General features: G+C 44.4%; 1 protein-coding gene across 1 annotated transcript; it reads right to left on the bottom strand.

Moving 5' to 3' along the window:
• Positions 1-7,215: 7,215 nt before the first annotated feature.
• Positions 7,216-12,054, bottom strand: LOC110493662 (neuronal pentraxin-1). Its single transcript, XM_021568060.2, has 5 exons — positions 11,509-12,054; positions 10,804-11,011; positions 9,533-9,777; positions 9,070-9,249; positions 7,216-8,453 (listed from the first exon to the last, which is right to left on the bottom strand). Exons 1-5 carry the CDS (start codon positions 11,950-11,952, stop codon positions 8,232-8,234), a joined length of 1,299 nt encoding a protein of 432 aa, XP_021423735.1. The 5' UTR covers positions 11,953-12,054; the 3' UTR covers positions 7,216-8,231.
• Positions 12,055-18,411: the final 6,357 nt, after the last annotated feature.

Genomic DNA, 18,411 nt, shown 5'->3' with positions numbered 1-18,411 from the left:
AATCAGATTGCAGGTACTGTACTGTAGAGATGAATAGAAATGCCAGCTCTGTCAGTTAGCTAGCAGATCTCCTTCCGGGCGAGGATTTATGTGTTTGTTGTTTTCGTGTGTGTATTCCCAAGGAGATAACCCTTCTCCTCCACACAAACTGTTGAATCCCGGGTGGTCTGTGGCAGGGGGTGTTTGGAAAAAGTTATTGCTGTCTCCACGACTGCCGCCTCACCAGCAAGATATCCGCAACAGAAATTCTCCAATCCCCGAATCGGGCTCGTTCAATGTTCAATTATTCATGCTGCTATTGCGGCGCTCGGGCACAGAGGGAGGGATCGGGGGGGGGGGGGGGGGGGGGGGGATATTCCCCGACCTGGCTGTGAGATGGAATGTGTACAGCATGGTCCTACCGGCCCGACGCCATCTATCATATTCTGTTCCCCCGTTATCAGACCCCCGTCCCACAGCACTCTCTACCTCTCCCTCCATAACATGCTTTCTCTAACTCTCTCTGTCTTTACCTTGCACTACCTCTCTCTCTCTCTACCTGTCTACCTCTCGCTCCACCTCTCCTCCCCTTTCTCCCGCTGAGTCCTGGTCACACACGGGCAAGCTCTGCCATTAGCGCTGTGATTACTCAAGAGGGAGCTGTGGTAAAGAAGGTGTTATCAAATGCCCTTAATGCCTACACCACAGCCAAGGTCGCTTCTGCTACAAGTGACCTTGAATATGTGAAAGCGCATAATTGAGGGACCTTAGGGAGATGACACAGCTCACTTTACACCCTTCCTCTTTCCAGCTCTAGGCAGTCAGCATTGGTGACAGACCACATTCGTCCCACATAGCCATCTCCTGGGGTCTTCTATACACATGCGTTCACGCCCCCTTAGATTCCTATGATCTCAACCTGCCTGTGATTTCTCCTCCTCCCCTCTCCTGGCCTCTTTTTCTCCTCTCCCATCCTCTCCCCTCCTCTCCTCTTCTCTCAACACTGTTTAGTCAATGCAAGGATCAGTTCAATGTCGGCTTTTTTCTATTATGGAAATCACTCGCCTCTGGTGGATGACCTGTTTCTTTGAGATATGCTGTGTAACTGGCTCCCCGGAGGGAGGGAGGGAGGGAGAGGGAGAGATCAGATTGATAAGGAGAAAGAGAGAGCACGATAGAGAGGGGAGGAGTGAGGTATAGAGGGAGAAAGATAGGTGGGGAAGGTATCAGTGACAGTGTCTCGCTCTCTGTACAGTGTGTGTCGTGCTGTACTGTGTGCTCTCAGTGTTAACAGAACGTCCCACTGCACCAGTCCTCTTCCTTGTTAACTGCTGTCATGCCTGCTACCCCCTAAACTCTGTTCCCCTTCCTGAATCCGATCTCCATCTCATCACTCTGCCTTAGAGAGCCCTCAGAGAGCTGCTACCAGAAACTCCCCCTTTTAAACAAGTCATGACTCGCTAAAGTGGAGATCCGTATGTGTTTCCTCATCCCCTTGCTGCCTCTTCCCCGTTCCTCTTCAACTTCCTGTTGATGTGCATCACTCATGCATTTTTCATGCTGGCGCCGGTAAGGGGGATAAGAACGCAGGGGTGCTAATGCTAAGCTAGGCTAGGCTACTCATCAATGTTTCAGGACAGATGGAGGTGGCACGATGGGAGCTGGAGAGGTTATATTGGCCTGTGTACCGTCTTTTAGCCAGCCCTTCCACAGCTATCCGACTGACCACGTTGCCCAGTGTCTGGGCAGTGTTGTCTGGTACACAGCCAATAACAGCTGGTCAGAACCACCGGGCTGGACCTGTCTGAACTGTGAATTCACCTGAGAGGTCAGAGAGCCACAGGCATAGAGATCCTCCATCTGTGGACCTATAACTCAGCCTTTACTGACTGACACTGATACCATCCACCCTGCATTCGAGTGAATACAGCATTCGAGTGGGTCAAACTCGTAGTGGACAAAGTCTGCAACGTAAGGATCTCATTCAGGATAGATATGCTTCTTCTGCTTGTCTTTGGGTTGACTCACACCCAACATTGACATTCGTCTTACCTCTGATGGAAGGATGTCTGTCTGAGGAATCAGAAAAGAGGGCAATGGACACAGAAGGCCAGTAATGTTTCTTCTAGTCTACCTTTTGGGTTGGAATAGGAAGCTAGAGAATCTCCCACTCGCTCTCTCTCACTCTTTCTCGCTCTTTCTCGCTCTCTCTCTCTCTTGCTTTCTCCAGTCTCTGTCCAACTGTAGTGGAGCTGTGCCGTCAGAGGACTCCCTATAACGGAGGAAGACACCACATGGATCCTGACCTTACCTGTGAGCGGGCTCATTATCCCAGCCTGCATCCAGTCCGGAAGACTCCGCTGCTCGTTAAATGCCACGAGCCAAGCTCGTGCTCCCTTCTGTGATTGCCTCTCCATGGCGAGAGGACCAGAGGAGGAGATGAGAGATGAGAGATGGGAGGAGGAGGGAGGGAGGGAGGGAGGGAGGGAGGGAGGGAGGTATGGCTTTCTCTCTTTATCTCTCTTTATCTCTCTTTAAAGACTCGGCTGAGTTGGATGGTCCACTTTTAGTCCTCAGCTGTTAGTAGGATCCCCCTTCACCCAGAGTGTCTGTTCAGTGCAGTTATGATAGAAGAGGGAACTGTTGCCTGCATGTTGCACGGGCTGAAATAACACGCTGACAGCCCTGCATACAGATGTAGGGGGGGTTGGTTGGGATGGGATATCCAGATTTTCCTTTCATTTTGCATTTGCACGTTTTAACACAGCGACCCCAGGCTCTCGTTATGGTGCACGGTGTTGTGCAAGTTTGTGCTCCCTGCGTCAACAAGCGGTATGACTGCTTCTCTGGACGAAAGCATTATTCATCTTCCTCCCAGAGACTAGTGCCACCTGGGACAGGTTAGGAATTAATGAGACGGCTGAAACGTCATCTCTTTATCCACTCAATCTGACAACAAAAACTCCTCCCTCGGAAAGATTTGCATTGCTGGGGAGGCACCATGAATCTTACTGGTATTGTCGATGGATATGGTGACGGATATGGCAATATTGGTGGACAGAGATTATTGGTTTTGTGGTGAGGTGAACCGAACATTACATTGAAATATTGTTAAAATCGTCCCGATCAATCTTGATATGGTGGCGTTTACGGCTGTGGCGTACATTGGTTGACAGGGATCACTGGTTTTGTGGTGAACTGACACAACATGCTGTGTTTTGTGTATCATTGCATCTAAAAAGTTGTATCTTTGTTGGAGAATTACATAAATCATGCTCTTTCCTTCATAACTTATGTTCCATTATCCTTGAAATAAAATTGCTATCATTGCCCATTGTATTTATAGCAGCACTGCAGTGTAAAGCGAAAATAGCATTCCAGGAGCTTTCCAGGTCAGTGCTTAATACTGAGAGAAAATGTATGTGTGAATATTTCTCAGGCTGACTCTTTCATTCCAGATAGTTATTTATGGGCGGTTGACTGGAGATCAATTGCACTGTGGAACACTGATTACAAAACATAGCTCTATAAAGAGGGTTGGAGCCTGAATTGTGAAGTAGGGCACCTTATGGTGCCCTCTATGGTATGAGAAATAACAGATGTTTACATATAGGCAAGAGAGGTGCCCTGGAAAATGGTGCTCTTGCCCTGGAAAACATTAGGCCATGTAACTCAGCGTTTAAAAAGCAGCATATGTAACAACCCTTTGGCAGAAATCCTGTTTTCATATTGTCCTCGTAGAGTTTGTTATTTTATTTCATGGTTTGTCTGTTTGAATTAAGATTGAGGGCTTTGATTTATGGACTGGTTAATTATCAATGACTTAAATTGGGATCTGAAATTACAGTTGTCTGGATCAATTCAAGTCTGTTTGACAGGAAGGTTATCGTGTTATATATGAGATTTCATGGGTTTCATAGGTTGATCCTTTGACTGATTTCTATCGATGGCGGCAGGTAGCCTAGTGGTTAAATCGTTGGACTAGTAACCGAAAGGTTGCAAGATCAAATCCCTGAACTGACAAGGTAAAAATCTGTTGTTTTGCCCCTGAACAAGGCAGTTAACCCACTGTTCCTAGGCCGTCATTGTAAATAAGAATTTGTTCTTAACTGACTTGCTTATTTAAATAAAGGTGAAATAAAATCAGTTTTCAGATCATTTATTTACATTTTTCAGGGGAATGTCTGCCTGGTACAATTGATGACGTCTCCTGGCGCAGAGAATATACAGATGACCACTTCACAAATACACGGTCGTACTCTAGCAATGCACTACAGCCTAGCAGCATTACGCTAGCAGGGAATTAGTGAGCAGCGTAGTAAGCAGTAGCCCCAGTGATTATGATGGCTTGGCCAGTCGGCCATTGACGGGTGCTTTCTGGTGACGTCAACTGAGAGGCTGGCTATAAACTACCGTGGCAGTACTGTAGATCACCCTCCCTCCTCTCCTCTCCTCTCCTTTGATCCTGCTGTTGTTTTGGACAGTGTAGTGGAGCCTCATTCCTTGTCAACGTGATGTTTGTGTGATTCTCACCCTGTCCTCATGCCACCCAGCCACTTCCACTTCTAATCTATTTCAGTAGTAGCACACCTGCTTAAACTAATCACAGGCTTGGTGATTTGTTGACTAGTGGATTGAGTGTGTAGCATGTCCTAGTCCTGGACTAAATAAATATATTGAGTAAAACATAGCAGAGTATTTACAGGGGTCTTCAAGAGGGCTGGGCACTCCCATATCAAAGCAGGGGGAGCTCCCTGCAGAGGTGTCATGCCCATATGGGGCACAAGGCCAAGTGCCCCCTCAGATTTGTCCTGTTTAAAAATGTTCTGAGGTTAAATTGATTACAAAATGTCATTTTTAAGACCACTTTTTATCATAATTATAGATAAAAAAAGATCTGTCAGTGGCATTTTGTGGAGGGGGCACACTTACTGGAGTACCCCCTCCCCCCATTCTCCCTAATAAGTGGTTCCTTCCAAGGTGTACCATGGAGAAAAGATATGCTAGGCAGGATGCTAGATGCTTTAGTGCAGGGGTTCTCAACTCTGACCCTACGAGGGCCGGAGCCTGCTGGTTTTCTGTTCTACCTGATCATAAATTGCACACACCTGGTGTCCCAGGTCTAATTCAGTCCCTGATTAGAGGGGGGAAATGAAAGAACACAGTGGAACTGGCTTCGAAGTCCAGAGTTGAGTTTGAGGGCTCTAGTGCAGACAGCATCATTAGTGGAGGAAAGAGAGTGTTGAGTGACCACACAGAGCGTTTGATTTGATTTCAGCTGCCAGTGATGGGCATGACTCATACGCTATGTAGCCTATTGATTCCTTCTTGATAAATAACTAAAAGGAAAATGTTTTGTTTCTATATAATACTAGTCACCTACTGTAGCAAATTTATGAAGTTTGCTTTAGCTATCCAGCTAGATAGCTTCCCAATATCCCAACCTCTTAACTAGCTGCCAAGCCATTTCAGGCTATCAATCAAGTTAGTTTGACAAGCTACTCTATCTTAGCTGGCATGCCTGCTGGAAAGGTTGCTACAGTAGACTTTAGAGAATACTAAAATTGCTTTAATTCTTGTGCTATGACGCTATATACCAGTGTTGTACTAATCTTCTAAGGCATAAAGGTTCTTAAAGAATCCATGTGCATCTTTAATTCAAATTAAAATTGAACAGGTAAAGGCGTATGATTATATAACCGATGCAGAAAAATGCAAATAGTTTTGACATATAAATAGGCATAATGATTGTGGCTGTAGATGTCAGTTAAAAGCTGCTTCGGGTGTTTCAAAAAATGATAAATTCTCAGATTTGTCAGCACCCCTCTTCACCCCCCCCCCCCTCCCCCTTCCTAACTATGCACCCCCTCTAAAATAATGGATGGATGACACCCCTGGATCCTTGTGTTGAACGTGTAAAACGAGCTCCCCCATAAGTTTTTTAATTACTGTTGGTTCAACCCACTAGTTTTAGACCACCCCCAAGACTCATTGTGCAATTCCAACCCTTCTCCAGCATTGTCTACCAGTCCAATGTACGCTCTCAACCCTTCAGAAACAGGCCTCGGGTGTAACCAGTCCAGTTTGGTGTGTGTTCTGTATGAGGGTGAAATGATGATAGTGAGAAGAGTAAGGACGCCTGTTCTCTAAGGGAGACCTCCCATCTCATTACTTTGTTACTGGGCTCTTGACCTTGGGTAAGAGGTAGTGCACCTTGGGAGAATGAGTCTCTGGGTCAGTGAGGCTGTGTGTGAATGTTCTGTCCGAGCTAATGAGGGTCTGTCCCCTCAAGGGACCTCTTTCTCTTTCTGTCAGGGACTACCTCTCCCATCTCTCCCTCTGGCTACCTACTAACTAAGGCCTACAGCTGCTCATTGCTCGCTATCTGATCAATGTTGGCTCTCAGGGAAGATCGCTTTTCTAACTGGTCTTTCAAGAGACCTTCCCTCCCAGTTCTCCCTCTGGATAACTAACTACCCACGGGATTTATGAGTAATGGCCATAGATTTCTATGGTAACAGGAAGCCAAGCATGATGGTGCAGGCTGCACAATTTCTCCAAAAGCCATGCTGCAAGAGGCAGAGTTAAATGTGGGTGCTTCTCTGAGATGTTTGTGACACCATCTGATACGTGGGTGATAACGAATAATAACTGACTCAGCTCAATGCAGTAACTGTCAAAGTACAAGACCACCAGCATCCAGGACTGCAGTGTTTTGTTACATGATGCATGTGATGGGAGAGGATGGCACTTAACACAACACTGTAAACTGATACAGAACGAAATAGAGCAGTATAGGCTACAGTATAGCATGGCGCATTCTGTAGGTTTGGATCAGATTGCATCGCAACCAATTGACTATGGCAAAGGGGAGTGATATGACTAGGCGTTTTCTTCTTTCGACAGCCTCGCTTTCATTAGGGCGGGACTGTGCGCGCCTCAAACGCACGCACACATCACAAAGCATTTGGGAGTGTTATCTTCTGCAGTCAGCTAAAAGACACACCACACACACTGTTTCAGTTGTTCCCAGCACCTCTCTGACCTTCAGTCTGAGTTCAGGCGTGTTTCACTTATCCAGCACTAACGTCTTTCACCTACACCATGTGACAAGATTAAAGCAGATTTAACCAGCAATTATGATTCTCTCTCCCCCCCACATTTTCCCGCTCTCTCTTTCTCACTTCTCATCCACACTTTTTTTCGCCTACGATTAATGCCAGCCCATGAATAAACTTTTAACTCTTATGTATCACAATTTTATTACAAAAATTATATCTTTTTTTTTATATCTTTCAATGTTGCCATGCTTGGAGCATATAACAATCCAGTAGAAAACCACCCAGTCCCAGAAAGGATAGTCAAGCAGATGTGGCAGCGTTTTGTCACTCAGTCATGCTGTTACTATACAGACACCGTAACATTCCGAATACAGACACCGGTAGTACAAACACCTGCCCAAACACGTCACCATATCCGTGAACAAACCTCAATTAAATTACATTTATCAGAATAATAACAAGAAACGCTCCCACCCTCCCTCAAAATAAATACAAAACAAACAACACATATCATTTGCAACATAAAACGTATGCGCTGAATATTTGCACTAGCCCAAGGCACCCAGGCTTTGTTGCATGTAGGCAATTAACGACATTCGTTTACAGGAGACACTTTGAAGCGAACGACAATTACAAATTATTTTTACAGTCCGACTTGCAGTGTCCTTCAACGTACCCTCGGCGTCCTCTCTCTACATGGCTCTCGTCATTCACAGTGCAAGATCCGGGGGTGGGGGGTTGAGGGATTTGGAGGGCGCTGTATCATTTCACGGCGTCAAATACTGACAATACTTGGACAGACAGCGTGAGTTCCACTCTAGGGGATGGCTCCATAAATTCCGCACTGTGCTGTGAATTGTCTAACGTAAGGCGTGGATTGCCCAGCTGCCAGTCCAAGACAAAATAAGCGAATCAAAAAAGCTAAAGTGCGCTTGCAACAAAACTCCAATAGAAAACCAAACAAACAGATACCAACACTGTCCAACTGAGGTTTCCAAGACGAATTAGATTTTTCTCAAGATCAAAAAATGTTGTTTCGTACATAAATATCTAATAGAAATCCCAGGTATAAGCTTATCATTAAATAAATACCAAATAGTCTGTAACGAACGTCAAAATGAAGACAACGACAGAAGCTCAAAAGAAATACAGATAAGTCGGATTGGCCTTGGTTTCATGTCGGAATGCAGTTCAGTTGAGCGCACGGCACGGCTCGAATGTCCACTTGGTAGCTCCACCGAATACTTCAATGTTGGACTCCGACCAAGAGAATACATTGCCAGTTTGCGCTTTACTGTTGCAGGTTGCCAGGTTATAAATATCCCCGATGGAAAGCTTCCTATCCCACATGTTGAGATTTGCTAGCTCACCCACGTATGCTTGTGTGGCGTCGAAACCTCCCCCCAGCGTGTCCTGCGGAGCAACAAGATGACAAGTTCAAGGTTAGTGGCGCGAGTTGTGGGTACGCGCGTGGCCTTTCTTTTACGCATGGCCAATCTATTACAAATGTGTGTAATAAGCTAATCATCCTGTACTGTATTAGGAAGGAATACAATTGTCCTGTACCATGGAAATGCATTGATTTATATTTCTAACTATCATAAAACTATAATAAAAAGCAGCCACTCTTCTTGACAGGTCCATCACAACCGAAGCCCAAATTTAACCATTTACACACGTTATTTGCTTTTCATGACAATATATGCCTATTACTTTTTAATTGCTACAGATTTGCCACTTTTCTATCTGAAGTGGATTGTGCATTGTCCCAATTGAGTGGGGGTATTCTACTATATCTAGCTCGAGGGCCTTAATTAGATGGCTACGTCTTAATTGACAATTTCGTCAAGGTCTCTCAACTTTCCCATTACTTGAATATTCCTTTGATCATTGGAGAGAGAACGTGCTCTAATATTTTCATTACTAATGGATATAATTATTTCCCCCAGGCCATTTATCTCAATATATCACGACTTGCATACCAATGTAATACAAAGTTAGTTCATCCTCATTTAGTGAACCCTCTTACCTGCTCTTGTCCCAGTACGAGGACCCCCTGCGGCTTGATGGGATGGTATGGCGCCAGATTCTCTCCACTGCCCCGCAGCACTCCGTCCTGAAACGCCTCCCACATCCCGTCGCGCGTGGTCCAGGTGATGCAGATGTGATGCCACTTCCCGTCGTTGATGATGAACGGCAACTTGGCCACCTGCAGCATGGACAGCACACCCATTACTGAATGTTCAAATAGGCCTGGCCTAGAACTAATGATTGCAACGGTTTTTTATTTTTTCAGACATAGCACTGGCTGTAAATGCAATATTTGTATAATTAAGTTGCTTGTCACGTCTCCATAATTTTCCCAGACATTGCATAATGCTGCGAAGTTTAATTTGCTAGTCTGGCACACCACATTTGCGCATGGCGATCTGACCATTTTGCCTATAACCAAATGCCGTGTAGAATATGCCATTGCCGTCAGCGATCATTACCTTATCATTGATGAGTATCTCCATCGGGTTATTTCCCCACTCAATCAGCACCAGCTCGTTGGCCTGCCCTGTGACAGCGTAGGAGAAAGGTGTGCCCACTCCGGGCGACGCGTTAGATTTAATCCACAGACACACGGTGAAGGCATACATCTCCGGCAGGGTTCTCTTGGCTTTGGCGTACATGTAGTTGGTTCTCAACGGGAATGTCAGCTGGAACTTGTCCAGTGGTCTGTTGTCTTTCCCACCTGCGGACGAAACGTAGGCCTACTTGTTTACCTTAAAGTGATTTCTATCATTTACATTGCACTCATAGGCCTATGTTATAGTCAGTTATGTCATATCATGTGATTGATTGATTTATTCGTATACGTGGTTTGCTCCACCAGTAGAGATGTTCGATCCCTAACTAAAGGTTTTCTCCTTTCTTTTTAGTTTTTTGACGATGCTCTGATTTATATAATTGGCTTAGAACAGACTGTGCATCTCTCTCCTAACCTATTATCTGCGGTATGATGTGACCACGTGAGCAGGGCAAACGGAATTGCTCTCTATCTCTCTCTCCCTCTCTCTCACTCACACACACGCGCCACCCCTTCCTAACCTCCAACCCGCTCATGCTCCCCATCCCTTTCGGGTTGTCAGTAAGGAACTAAACCTTGATTGATGTTCCAAAATGTGCCTATCGGTCTCCAACACTGTGCGCGCTTTATCAAGCACTGCGCACATCGTTAAAAACCCTCTGGTAAAGTTCCTGCGCGGCTCTGTCCGCTACAAAACCAACGACTCTCGTTCACAGTCACTGGAAATAAAGCGATCATTGGCTGTCGCTCCATGCCACGTTAATTATTATCCCAGCGTGGCATCACTGTGTTAATATGAGATATGCAAAGCAATGCAGCTACCTCCCTCTCTCCATCGCCCATATCCCATTACGCACTGTGGTGAGAACTGTGCTGCGGCACAGTCTGTATTGACAAGCTACTGTGGTCTGCGGGTTTGTAGTGATACCTCATGTGCACCAAGCAATTAACCAAGTGAAATGCAGGGTTGTTTTTAGAAATTGACATTGTTTTAGACATATAAACAATTGAGTGAGGCAATTCCACCACATTTGGATTTATTTTTTTTACTATTAAAACTTTATGCGCAACTTATTATCAAAATAATGTAATAAGTTTAGTCGTTTGTATAAGCAAACATTCACATGAACATAACTATTATATTGACTGTGTACATTTGGGCATGATCTCTTTGTCTCATATCTCACTCACCTTTCTCTAGGTCCGTTATCCGGTGATGCATGGAAGTCAGCGTGGACTCCACTCGGTTCCGCTGGTCCGTATCGTTTTTCTGACCCGGTTTGGTCTCCTCCAGGGTGTTGACCCGGGACAGCACCTGCTTCTCCATATCATCAATCTTGTTCTGAAGCAGGTCTTTCAGACTATTCGCCTGGGCCGTACCGTTGTTTCGGCTGTATTGCTGTACCATGGAACAAGGACATAGGAACAGATAAGAGGGGATTAAAATAACTTTGGGTTTAAATAAACACTCCTACATGCACGAGGCGGGGCTCGTCGTGGGTAAAGCTCTGGTGCTTAGCTCGTTTGTGGAGGGCTTACTGCCTCGGCAATTTGCATCAAATGCCTAAATTGGTCCAAAGATGAGGCGTCTGTCTGTCCTTATCAGGAGTGTGGTGCGGCTTTATGTAGTGCTCTAGAGTAATCACTTTACGACTGGATGCGGAAAAAGAGCTTTAAATAGGTCTATAGCATTAGTGACTGGACTGAAATAACCCTATAGTAAGCAATTCACAACTATATAGAGCACTTATAACTAGCACATTGAGCTCTACGTGCTATACAATCAACCGAGCCGATTGGAAACGCGTAGAATGGATTAAAAGTTGATTGAAAGCTCAAACTGCATTCCAAATTACTAGGTCAAAATAGGGAGGTCAAACAAACGCCAATGCATACCTCAAGATTCTCCAACCTCTGTTTGAGAGTCTGTAAAGTCTGTCCTAGTTGAGCGAGAGTGTCCTGAGGACCCCTTGATACGTCCCCCATAGTGTTCTTGGCGCCGGGTACTATTCTCCGGCCTCCCGCTCCCGCCTCGGGCAGACTCTGGCTCTCACACCGGCTCAACTTGGACGTTAGTTCCCTGATTGTCTCCTTTTGGTTCATAATGGTCTCCTTTTGCTGTAACACGGTCTCCCTCAATTGCATCACCGTCGTCTTCAAATCCTCTGCCGGACCGCTGTTCTGCATCGTAGCCGCGCACAAGTCCATATCCTTGGGCACAGACGTGCAAATAAACTGGGTCTGTCCGAAATCTTGCGTCGACCCCTCCAAAACCAAGAATGAAAGTAGGAAAAGTTGCCAAGAGTGTCCCTCAATGATTCCAGGCATGTTTCCTGACATGTGTGTGGTGTTGCAGCAGCTGAGTTTGTTTTCGGGCAGTTGGTTTCAGCACCACGGAGCTGTCCCCTGTCTGTAGCTGTGAGGTTTCAGTTCTGCTCGTCCTAGATTTTATAGGCTAGCCACAGCCGGGATGAGGGCAGCGTTGAGGCAGGTTCTCTGCAGCACAGTGGGGAGGAAGCAGGTTGTGCTGCTTAATCACTTCCAGACTTTTATTTAAGGTGGACCGAGGCGAGTAGAAGCATATTGTATATTTTTTACACCACTGCATGACGTGAGTCGTGTACTATTATGTTGTCAAGACCAAGTAAGATAAAGCACTGCTCTACTGTTTTAGGAATGAGTTTCTTAGACTGCTATTATTATGGTCTGTAATTCACATTTACAAATACAGAAGTGAGAATAGGAGAAGATGAACTTGTTTTACCAGGAGTAAATATATTATAGATGGCAGTCTGCTTTACATTCTTTACATTCTGAAGTTCAACTGGCATTTAAATCCATCCCAAAAAACATTTTTTATTAGATTTAATTACTGTCGTTTCGAAGTCATATATCAGTACAGTGCATTGAAGTGATTGAATTTGAACTAACTCGTGTATTGCATTAGGCCAAGTATAGCCTATGTGTCTGAAGTTCCACCTTAAAGGAAGCCACTCCCCATGCCCCTAGAGTGAGGATCCTGGCAGAGTCCCTCTCTCTGACTATCCCACCGAGTATTCTCTCTCTCTTTATTTTTCTTTCTCTCTCTCTGTCCATCTCTCTCGCTCTCTCTCTCTCTCTCTCTCCATCTCTCTCGCTCTCCATTTCTCTCGCTCTGTCTCTCACGCTCACCTTCCACCAGTTGGCGTGTCTCATTCATCCCCATATTTCCCCACAGACATGGGTTTATCTGATGCAATCTCGGTGCAGTGTCATGTTTTATTTCCCACGTGGGGACGAGATGTCACTCATACAATGAATCTACCTGCCTGGGTGTTCATCACACAATATATTATGCATGACATACATTCAGATTAAAACTATTGCATTAGGCTATTAATATTTTGCCCATAGTCTGGACTCCTTAGTCTGAACTCCTGGATGCCATAAGAAAACTTGAAATTCTGCTTATGGAAAATATTTTTTTTCATGTGGGTGGTAGGCTACAGAGGATTCTGGTTCAAATGTGTCTCTGGCATATTCATTGCAAGGAGTTACTTTATTCACTTTATTCAAGTGAAATGATAATTAATTGTCTGCACTATACCTTCATCGGACCAGTTGGCATCAAGTTTCTCATGTGTGCTCGTCCATGCAAGAATAGACAATATATTGGCACCCAATTCAGCAACCCACAAAAAAAACGTTAGTCAAAGTAAATGCATGAATCATGAAATTATCTTAGGCTAAGCAAATAGATAATTAGTCAGTGATTGAGTCCATGTAGGCTACATTTCCTCACAGAGCAAACAACGTCCTCACAAATGCGGAGTCAAACGAAAAGGAACGGTGAAGTAACGTTTTTCAAACCCTCACCATTCATCCGAGGGGTGCTAAAAGGATATGAAATGAATTTAACATGTTGTTGCGTAACAAGCACAGAGGCTATCACATTAATATTTATTAAATACAGGGAGGGAAAACGCGCCATTTCACAGATGTCACTGGAAATATTTGATTTCCCTTTTGGAGCGAGGTGAGAGAATTTACCCTCTCATTACTGAGCTGCTGGGAATGATCGGGAAACGGATTTTAATATAGCGACAGTCAATATATAGTGTCTTTGGTGAGTCTAGTTGGCCTAGCCAACTGGGCCAAAACCGGTTGAATCAACGTAATTACAACCAAAAAAATTAATGCGATGAGGTGGGAAACTGATTGGATTTGAAAAAAAATCATCAACATAAGGGAATTTCGTATTTTTTTAACCCAACTTTTGATCTAAATCCAATGACATGGTAACCTTTTTTTCGTTGAATTCACTTAGTTGACAACTCAACCAAATGTAAATCAAAACGTTGAACTGACGTATGTGCCCAGCGGAAGGCTACTTACTACACTTCAGCATAGCTCTTTTTCTCTCAACCAGTAGGCCTATGAAAGAATCAGCACTGCACCAATACAGCACCGTGGACAACAGCATAAGTTGTTAGCCTATAGACTCGGTCCTCTTGTGAAACAAATTGGCACTCAAACCCTAGACTTAATAAAGAAGCTTACCATTGTTTTATCAACTGAACATATAGTTGTATAAGACTTTGTGACACGGAAGCGGTCTCGGTCAAAAAACAATGGCAGAAATTCGACAGACCCATCTGTCTAGTTGAATTGGTTTAATTATCGATCGCGTGCGTTGTAATCAGCAAGGTGTTTCCCGCCTATGGCGGGAAAAAGTCAAGATAACAAACGGTTAATGGCAAAGTCTAATTGCGCCTGCAAGAGCTCATGTTGAAAATCCCCCTTATCTCAGCACATAAACAAGGCGCTTCTACGTCTCAAATTGCACCCTATTCTACAGTGCACTACTTTTTATTTGTACTTTGTAAGTCAGTTAAGAACAACTTCTCAATTTCAATGAGAGCTTAGGAACAGTGGGTTGTTCAGGGGCAGAAGGATAGATTTTTACCTTGTCAGGGACTGGATCTTGCAATCTTTCTTGCCACTAGGCTACCTGCCGCCCCGCGTACTGGGTAGTGGCAGGTAGTAAGGCAGGACTTTGGTCAAAAGTAGTGCACTATACAGAGAAAAAGGTGCCGTTTTGGAAAATAAACATTTTCAGCCTTTGTTATTAGGGCGCACCTATGCATAGGTCAACACGTTAACGTTCATTATCTATCGCCCAGGCCCAACAGGCAATACAATAGCTGTTTACCATATGGGAGCAAATTAGCCAGTGTTCTGTGCATTAGATCCACAGCACTGTAAACGATCAAGCTGAACTCTAACCCTGCTGGGACGTAAGCCAATCCTACTGGGAGACCAGAGTCGGCCCAGCAGCTTGCCTCGGATATATATTCATATTTATCCTTCATATCTACTGCATAAGAAAGAGCAGCGCCATATGCTCAGCCAAACGCTTCCTCTCCTCTACTTGATATCTCTGCCAGTCTTTCCTAATTTTTTTTAGACAGGAGAAGTTGCATAAACGAACAGAGTTGTGACTGAGGACTCTGGGCATATTTTGTCATTTTTAATTAGTAAGCTGATTTGTAGTCTTATCGGAACGTTTGGAGCACTTTCCACTAAGATGACATGCCAGAACTTAGGATCAATTAAATGTGGACAAATGTAATGACCCTGTGATGGTTCACTGTTCCACTGCACCAACCCTGTGAGTCGATTGCGGTCTGTCTCTACCTAGCTGCATCCCTCCAAAATTGTTTTAAATTCAATCGAAAATGTCGCTGTTCCCAGCTCTCAATGGTCCTTTTGGCCCCTGTGCATCTCGCCTGAGCATAAACCTAGGGGAACAACGAGTCTTGTTAATAGCACCAAGTCCGTTCAGAGGCTGTATACGCTAGCTCTAGTTTAGATACAGTGCCTTGCGAAAGTATTCGGCCCCCTTGAACTTTGCGACCTTTTGCCACATTTCAGGCTTCAAACATGAAGATATAAAACTGTATTTTTTTGTGAAGAATCAACAACAAGTGGGACACAATCATCAAGTGGAACGACATTTATTGGATATTTCAAACTTTTTTAACAAATCAAAAACTGAAAAATTGGGCGTGCAAAATTATTCAGCCCCTTTACTTTCAGTGCAGCAAACTTTCTCCAGAAGTTCAGTGAGGATCTCTGAATGATCAAATGTTGACCTAAATGACTAATGATGATAAATACAATCCACCTGTGTGTAATCAAGTCTCCGTATAAATGCACCTGCACTGTGATAGTCTCAGAGGTCCGTTAAAAGCGCAGAGCGCATCATGAAGAACAAGGAACACACCAGGCAGGTCCGAGATACTGTTGTGAAGAAGTTTAAAGCCGGATTTGGATACAAAAAGATTTCCCAAGCTTTAAACATCCCAAGGATCACTGTGCAAGCGATAATATTGAAATGGAAGGAGTATCAGACCACTGTAAATCTACCAAGACCTGGCCGTCCCTCTAAACTTTCAGCTCATACAAGGAGAAGACTGATCAGAGATGCAGCCAAGAGGCCCATGATCACTCTGGATGAACTGCAGAGATCTACAGCTGAGGTGGGAGACTCTGTCCATAGGACAACAATCAGTCGTATATTGCACAAATCTGGCCTTTATGGAAGAGTGGCAAGAAGAAAGCCATTTCTTAAAGATATCCATAAAAAGTGTTGTTTAAAGTTTGTCACAAGCCACCTGGGAGACACACCAAACATGTGGAAGAAGGTGCTCTGGTCAGATGAAACCAAAATTAATATATAAAAAACACTTGTCGTATATAAAGAAACTTTTTGGCAACAATGCAAAACGTTATGTTTGGCGTAAAAGCAACGCAGCTGAACACACCATCCCCACTGTCAAACATGGTGGTGGCAGCATCATGGTTTGGGCCTGCTTTTCTTCAGCAGGGACAGGGAAGATGGTTAAAATTGATGGGAAGATGGATGGAGCCAAATACAGGACCATTCTGGAAGAAAACCTGATGGAGTCTGCAAAAGACCTGAGACTGGGACGGAGATTTGTCTTCCAAAAAGACAATGATCCAAAACATAAAGCAAAATCTACAATGGAATGGTTCAAAAATAAACATATCCAGGTGTTAGAATGGCCAAGTCAAAGTCCAGACCTGAATCCAATCGAGAATCTGTGTAAAGAACTGAAAACTGCTGTTTACAAATGCTCTCCATCCAACCTCACTGAGCTCGAGCTGTTTTGCAAGGAGGAATGGGAAAAAATTTCAGTCTCTCGATGTGCAAAACTGATAGAGACATACCCCAAGCGACAGGGTGAGCAAAAGGTGGCGCTACAAAGTATTAACTTAAGGGGGCTGAATAATTTTGCACGCCCAATTTTTCAGTTTTTGATTTGTTAAAAAAGTTTGAAATATCCAATAAATGTCATTCCACTTCATGATTGTGTCCCACTTGTTGTTGATTCTTCACAAAAAAATACAGTTTTATATCTTTATGTTTGAAGCCTGAAATGTGGCAAAAGGTCGCAAAGTTCAAGGGGGCCGAATACTTTCGCAAGGCACTGTAATATAGCATAGCTGGACACGTCCCAAACGGCACCTTTTTCCCTTTATAGTGCAACACTTTTGACCAGAGCTCACGACCTTGGTCGAGAAAGTAGTGCACTAAAAAGGGAATAGGATTCAATTTGAGATGCAAAAATGGGAGAATGGACTGCGATCGGTAATAATCAGTCTCCCTGTGCCTACTGAATAATGCAAGGCCTTTTTAACAGAACCCAATATCTAAGAGCACAGATAGAGAAATACTTTTTAACACTGTGCCTGCCTCTGCACCACTAGTCCTTTATATGACCGGCATCTGCAATGGCCGGGAGGAGGAGGGGGCAGCGAACAAGCACAAACAAACCAAGGCTATGGGTGCTTCCCAAATGGCACTATATTCCCTATTTAGTGTACTACTTTTGACCAGGATAAAAAGTAGTGCACTGTATAGGGTGCCATTTGGGCTGCATGGACCCATAAAGCTCTGATAAAAAGTAGTGCACTATATAGAGTATAGGGTGCCATTTGGGATGCATCCCTGTGTCTGAAATTTTTATGTCTTCTGTATGTTGTGTGCACCATAGGTAATAGGGTGCCATTTCAGACGCTCCCCAAGAAAAGGTTGGCTCACAGCTATATGGAATGGTTCAGAGAGAACACCAGTTTTAGCAATGTTTATGCAGTGTATTTGTTTACTGTCCAGTACTGCTTGGTTGGGAAAAAAACGGTGTTTAAACACAGTAAGTTTATATGCTACTGTGAGTTTAGCCCTATACGTTTTCCTGCTTAATACTGTAACTCTGAGAATTCGCTGTAGACAAAGAGTTTAGGCATTCCAGTCCCCCCTGGACGCTCCCCTGTTCTTCCAGTCTTGTTATCTCCCTTCCCATCATGCCATAGGAGTCTGTCTGTCTGTCTGTCTCTCTCTCGAGCTCACCGTGGGTGGTTTCCCATGGGGAGTATGGCTGGGGAGGTAGGGAATAGGGATGACAGACCGAGACAGGATGGGGTGAGCCAGACATGGTGAATGGCTCTGTCTAGAGGTGTATGTCTGACCCATTCTTTCCCAAGGGTGTCCATGTGTGTAGGTTAGACATGCAGGGAATGATACAGCCGCTAATAACAGCTCTGCAGCCCCATTGTCAATGGCACACAGCTCAGTCTAGTACAGTGCTCAGTTATCTTAACATCACCTTGAAGAGAGAGTTCACCCATACTTTACGATTCGTTATGTTAGCATCAATAACCTGTAGAAATATTCAGTATGGAAGGGATAATCAACGAGGGGCTATGCGTTCTTTGGAAAAGAATGAACGACGTGGA

The sequence above is a fragment of the Oncorhynchus mykiss genome, chromosome 17 (assembly GCF_013265735.2).
Source record: "Oncorhynchus mykiss isolate Arlee chromosome 17, USDA_OmykA_1.1, whole genome shotgun sequence".
NCBI lineage: Eukaryota > Metazoa > Chordata > Actinopteri > Salmoniformes > Salmonidae > Oncorhynchus > Oncorhynchus mykiss.
Note: the sequence above shows the minus strand (reverse complement) of the source record. Positions and strands in the feature narration are given on the sequence as shown.

Excerpts from the sequence above, each read along its gene's own strand:
- LOC110493662 (XM_021568060.2), bottom strand. The coding sequence starts at position 11,952 with ATGTCAGGAAACATGCCTGGAATCATTGAGGGACACTCTTGGCAACTT. Across the intron at positions 11,012-11,508 it reads AGAGGTTGGAGAATCTTGAG|CAATACAGCCGAAACAACGG; the intron begins GTATGCATTGGC and ends TCCATGGTACAG. Across the intron at positions 8,454-9,069 it reads TCGTACTGGGACAAGAGCAG|GACACGCTGGGGGGAGGTTT; the intron begins GTAAGAGGGTTC and ends GTTGCTCCGCAG.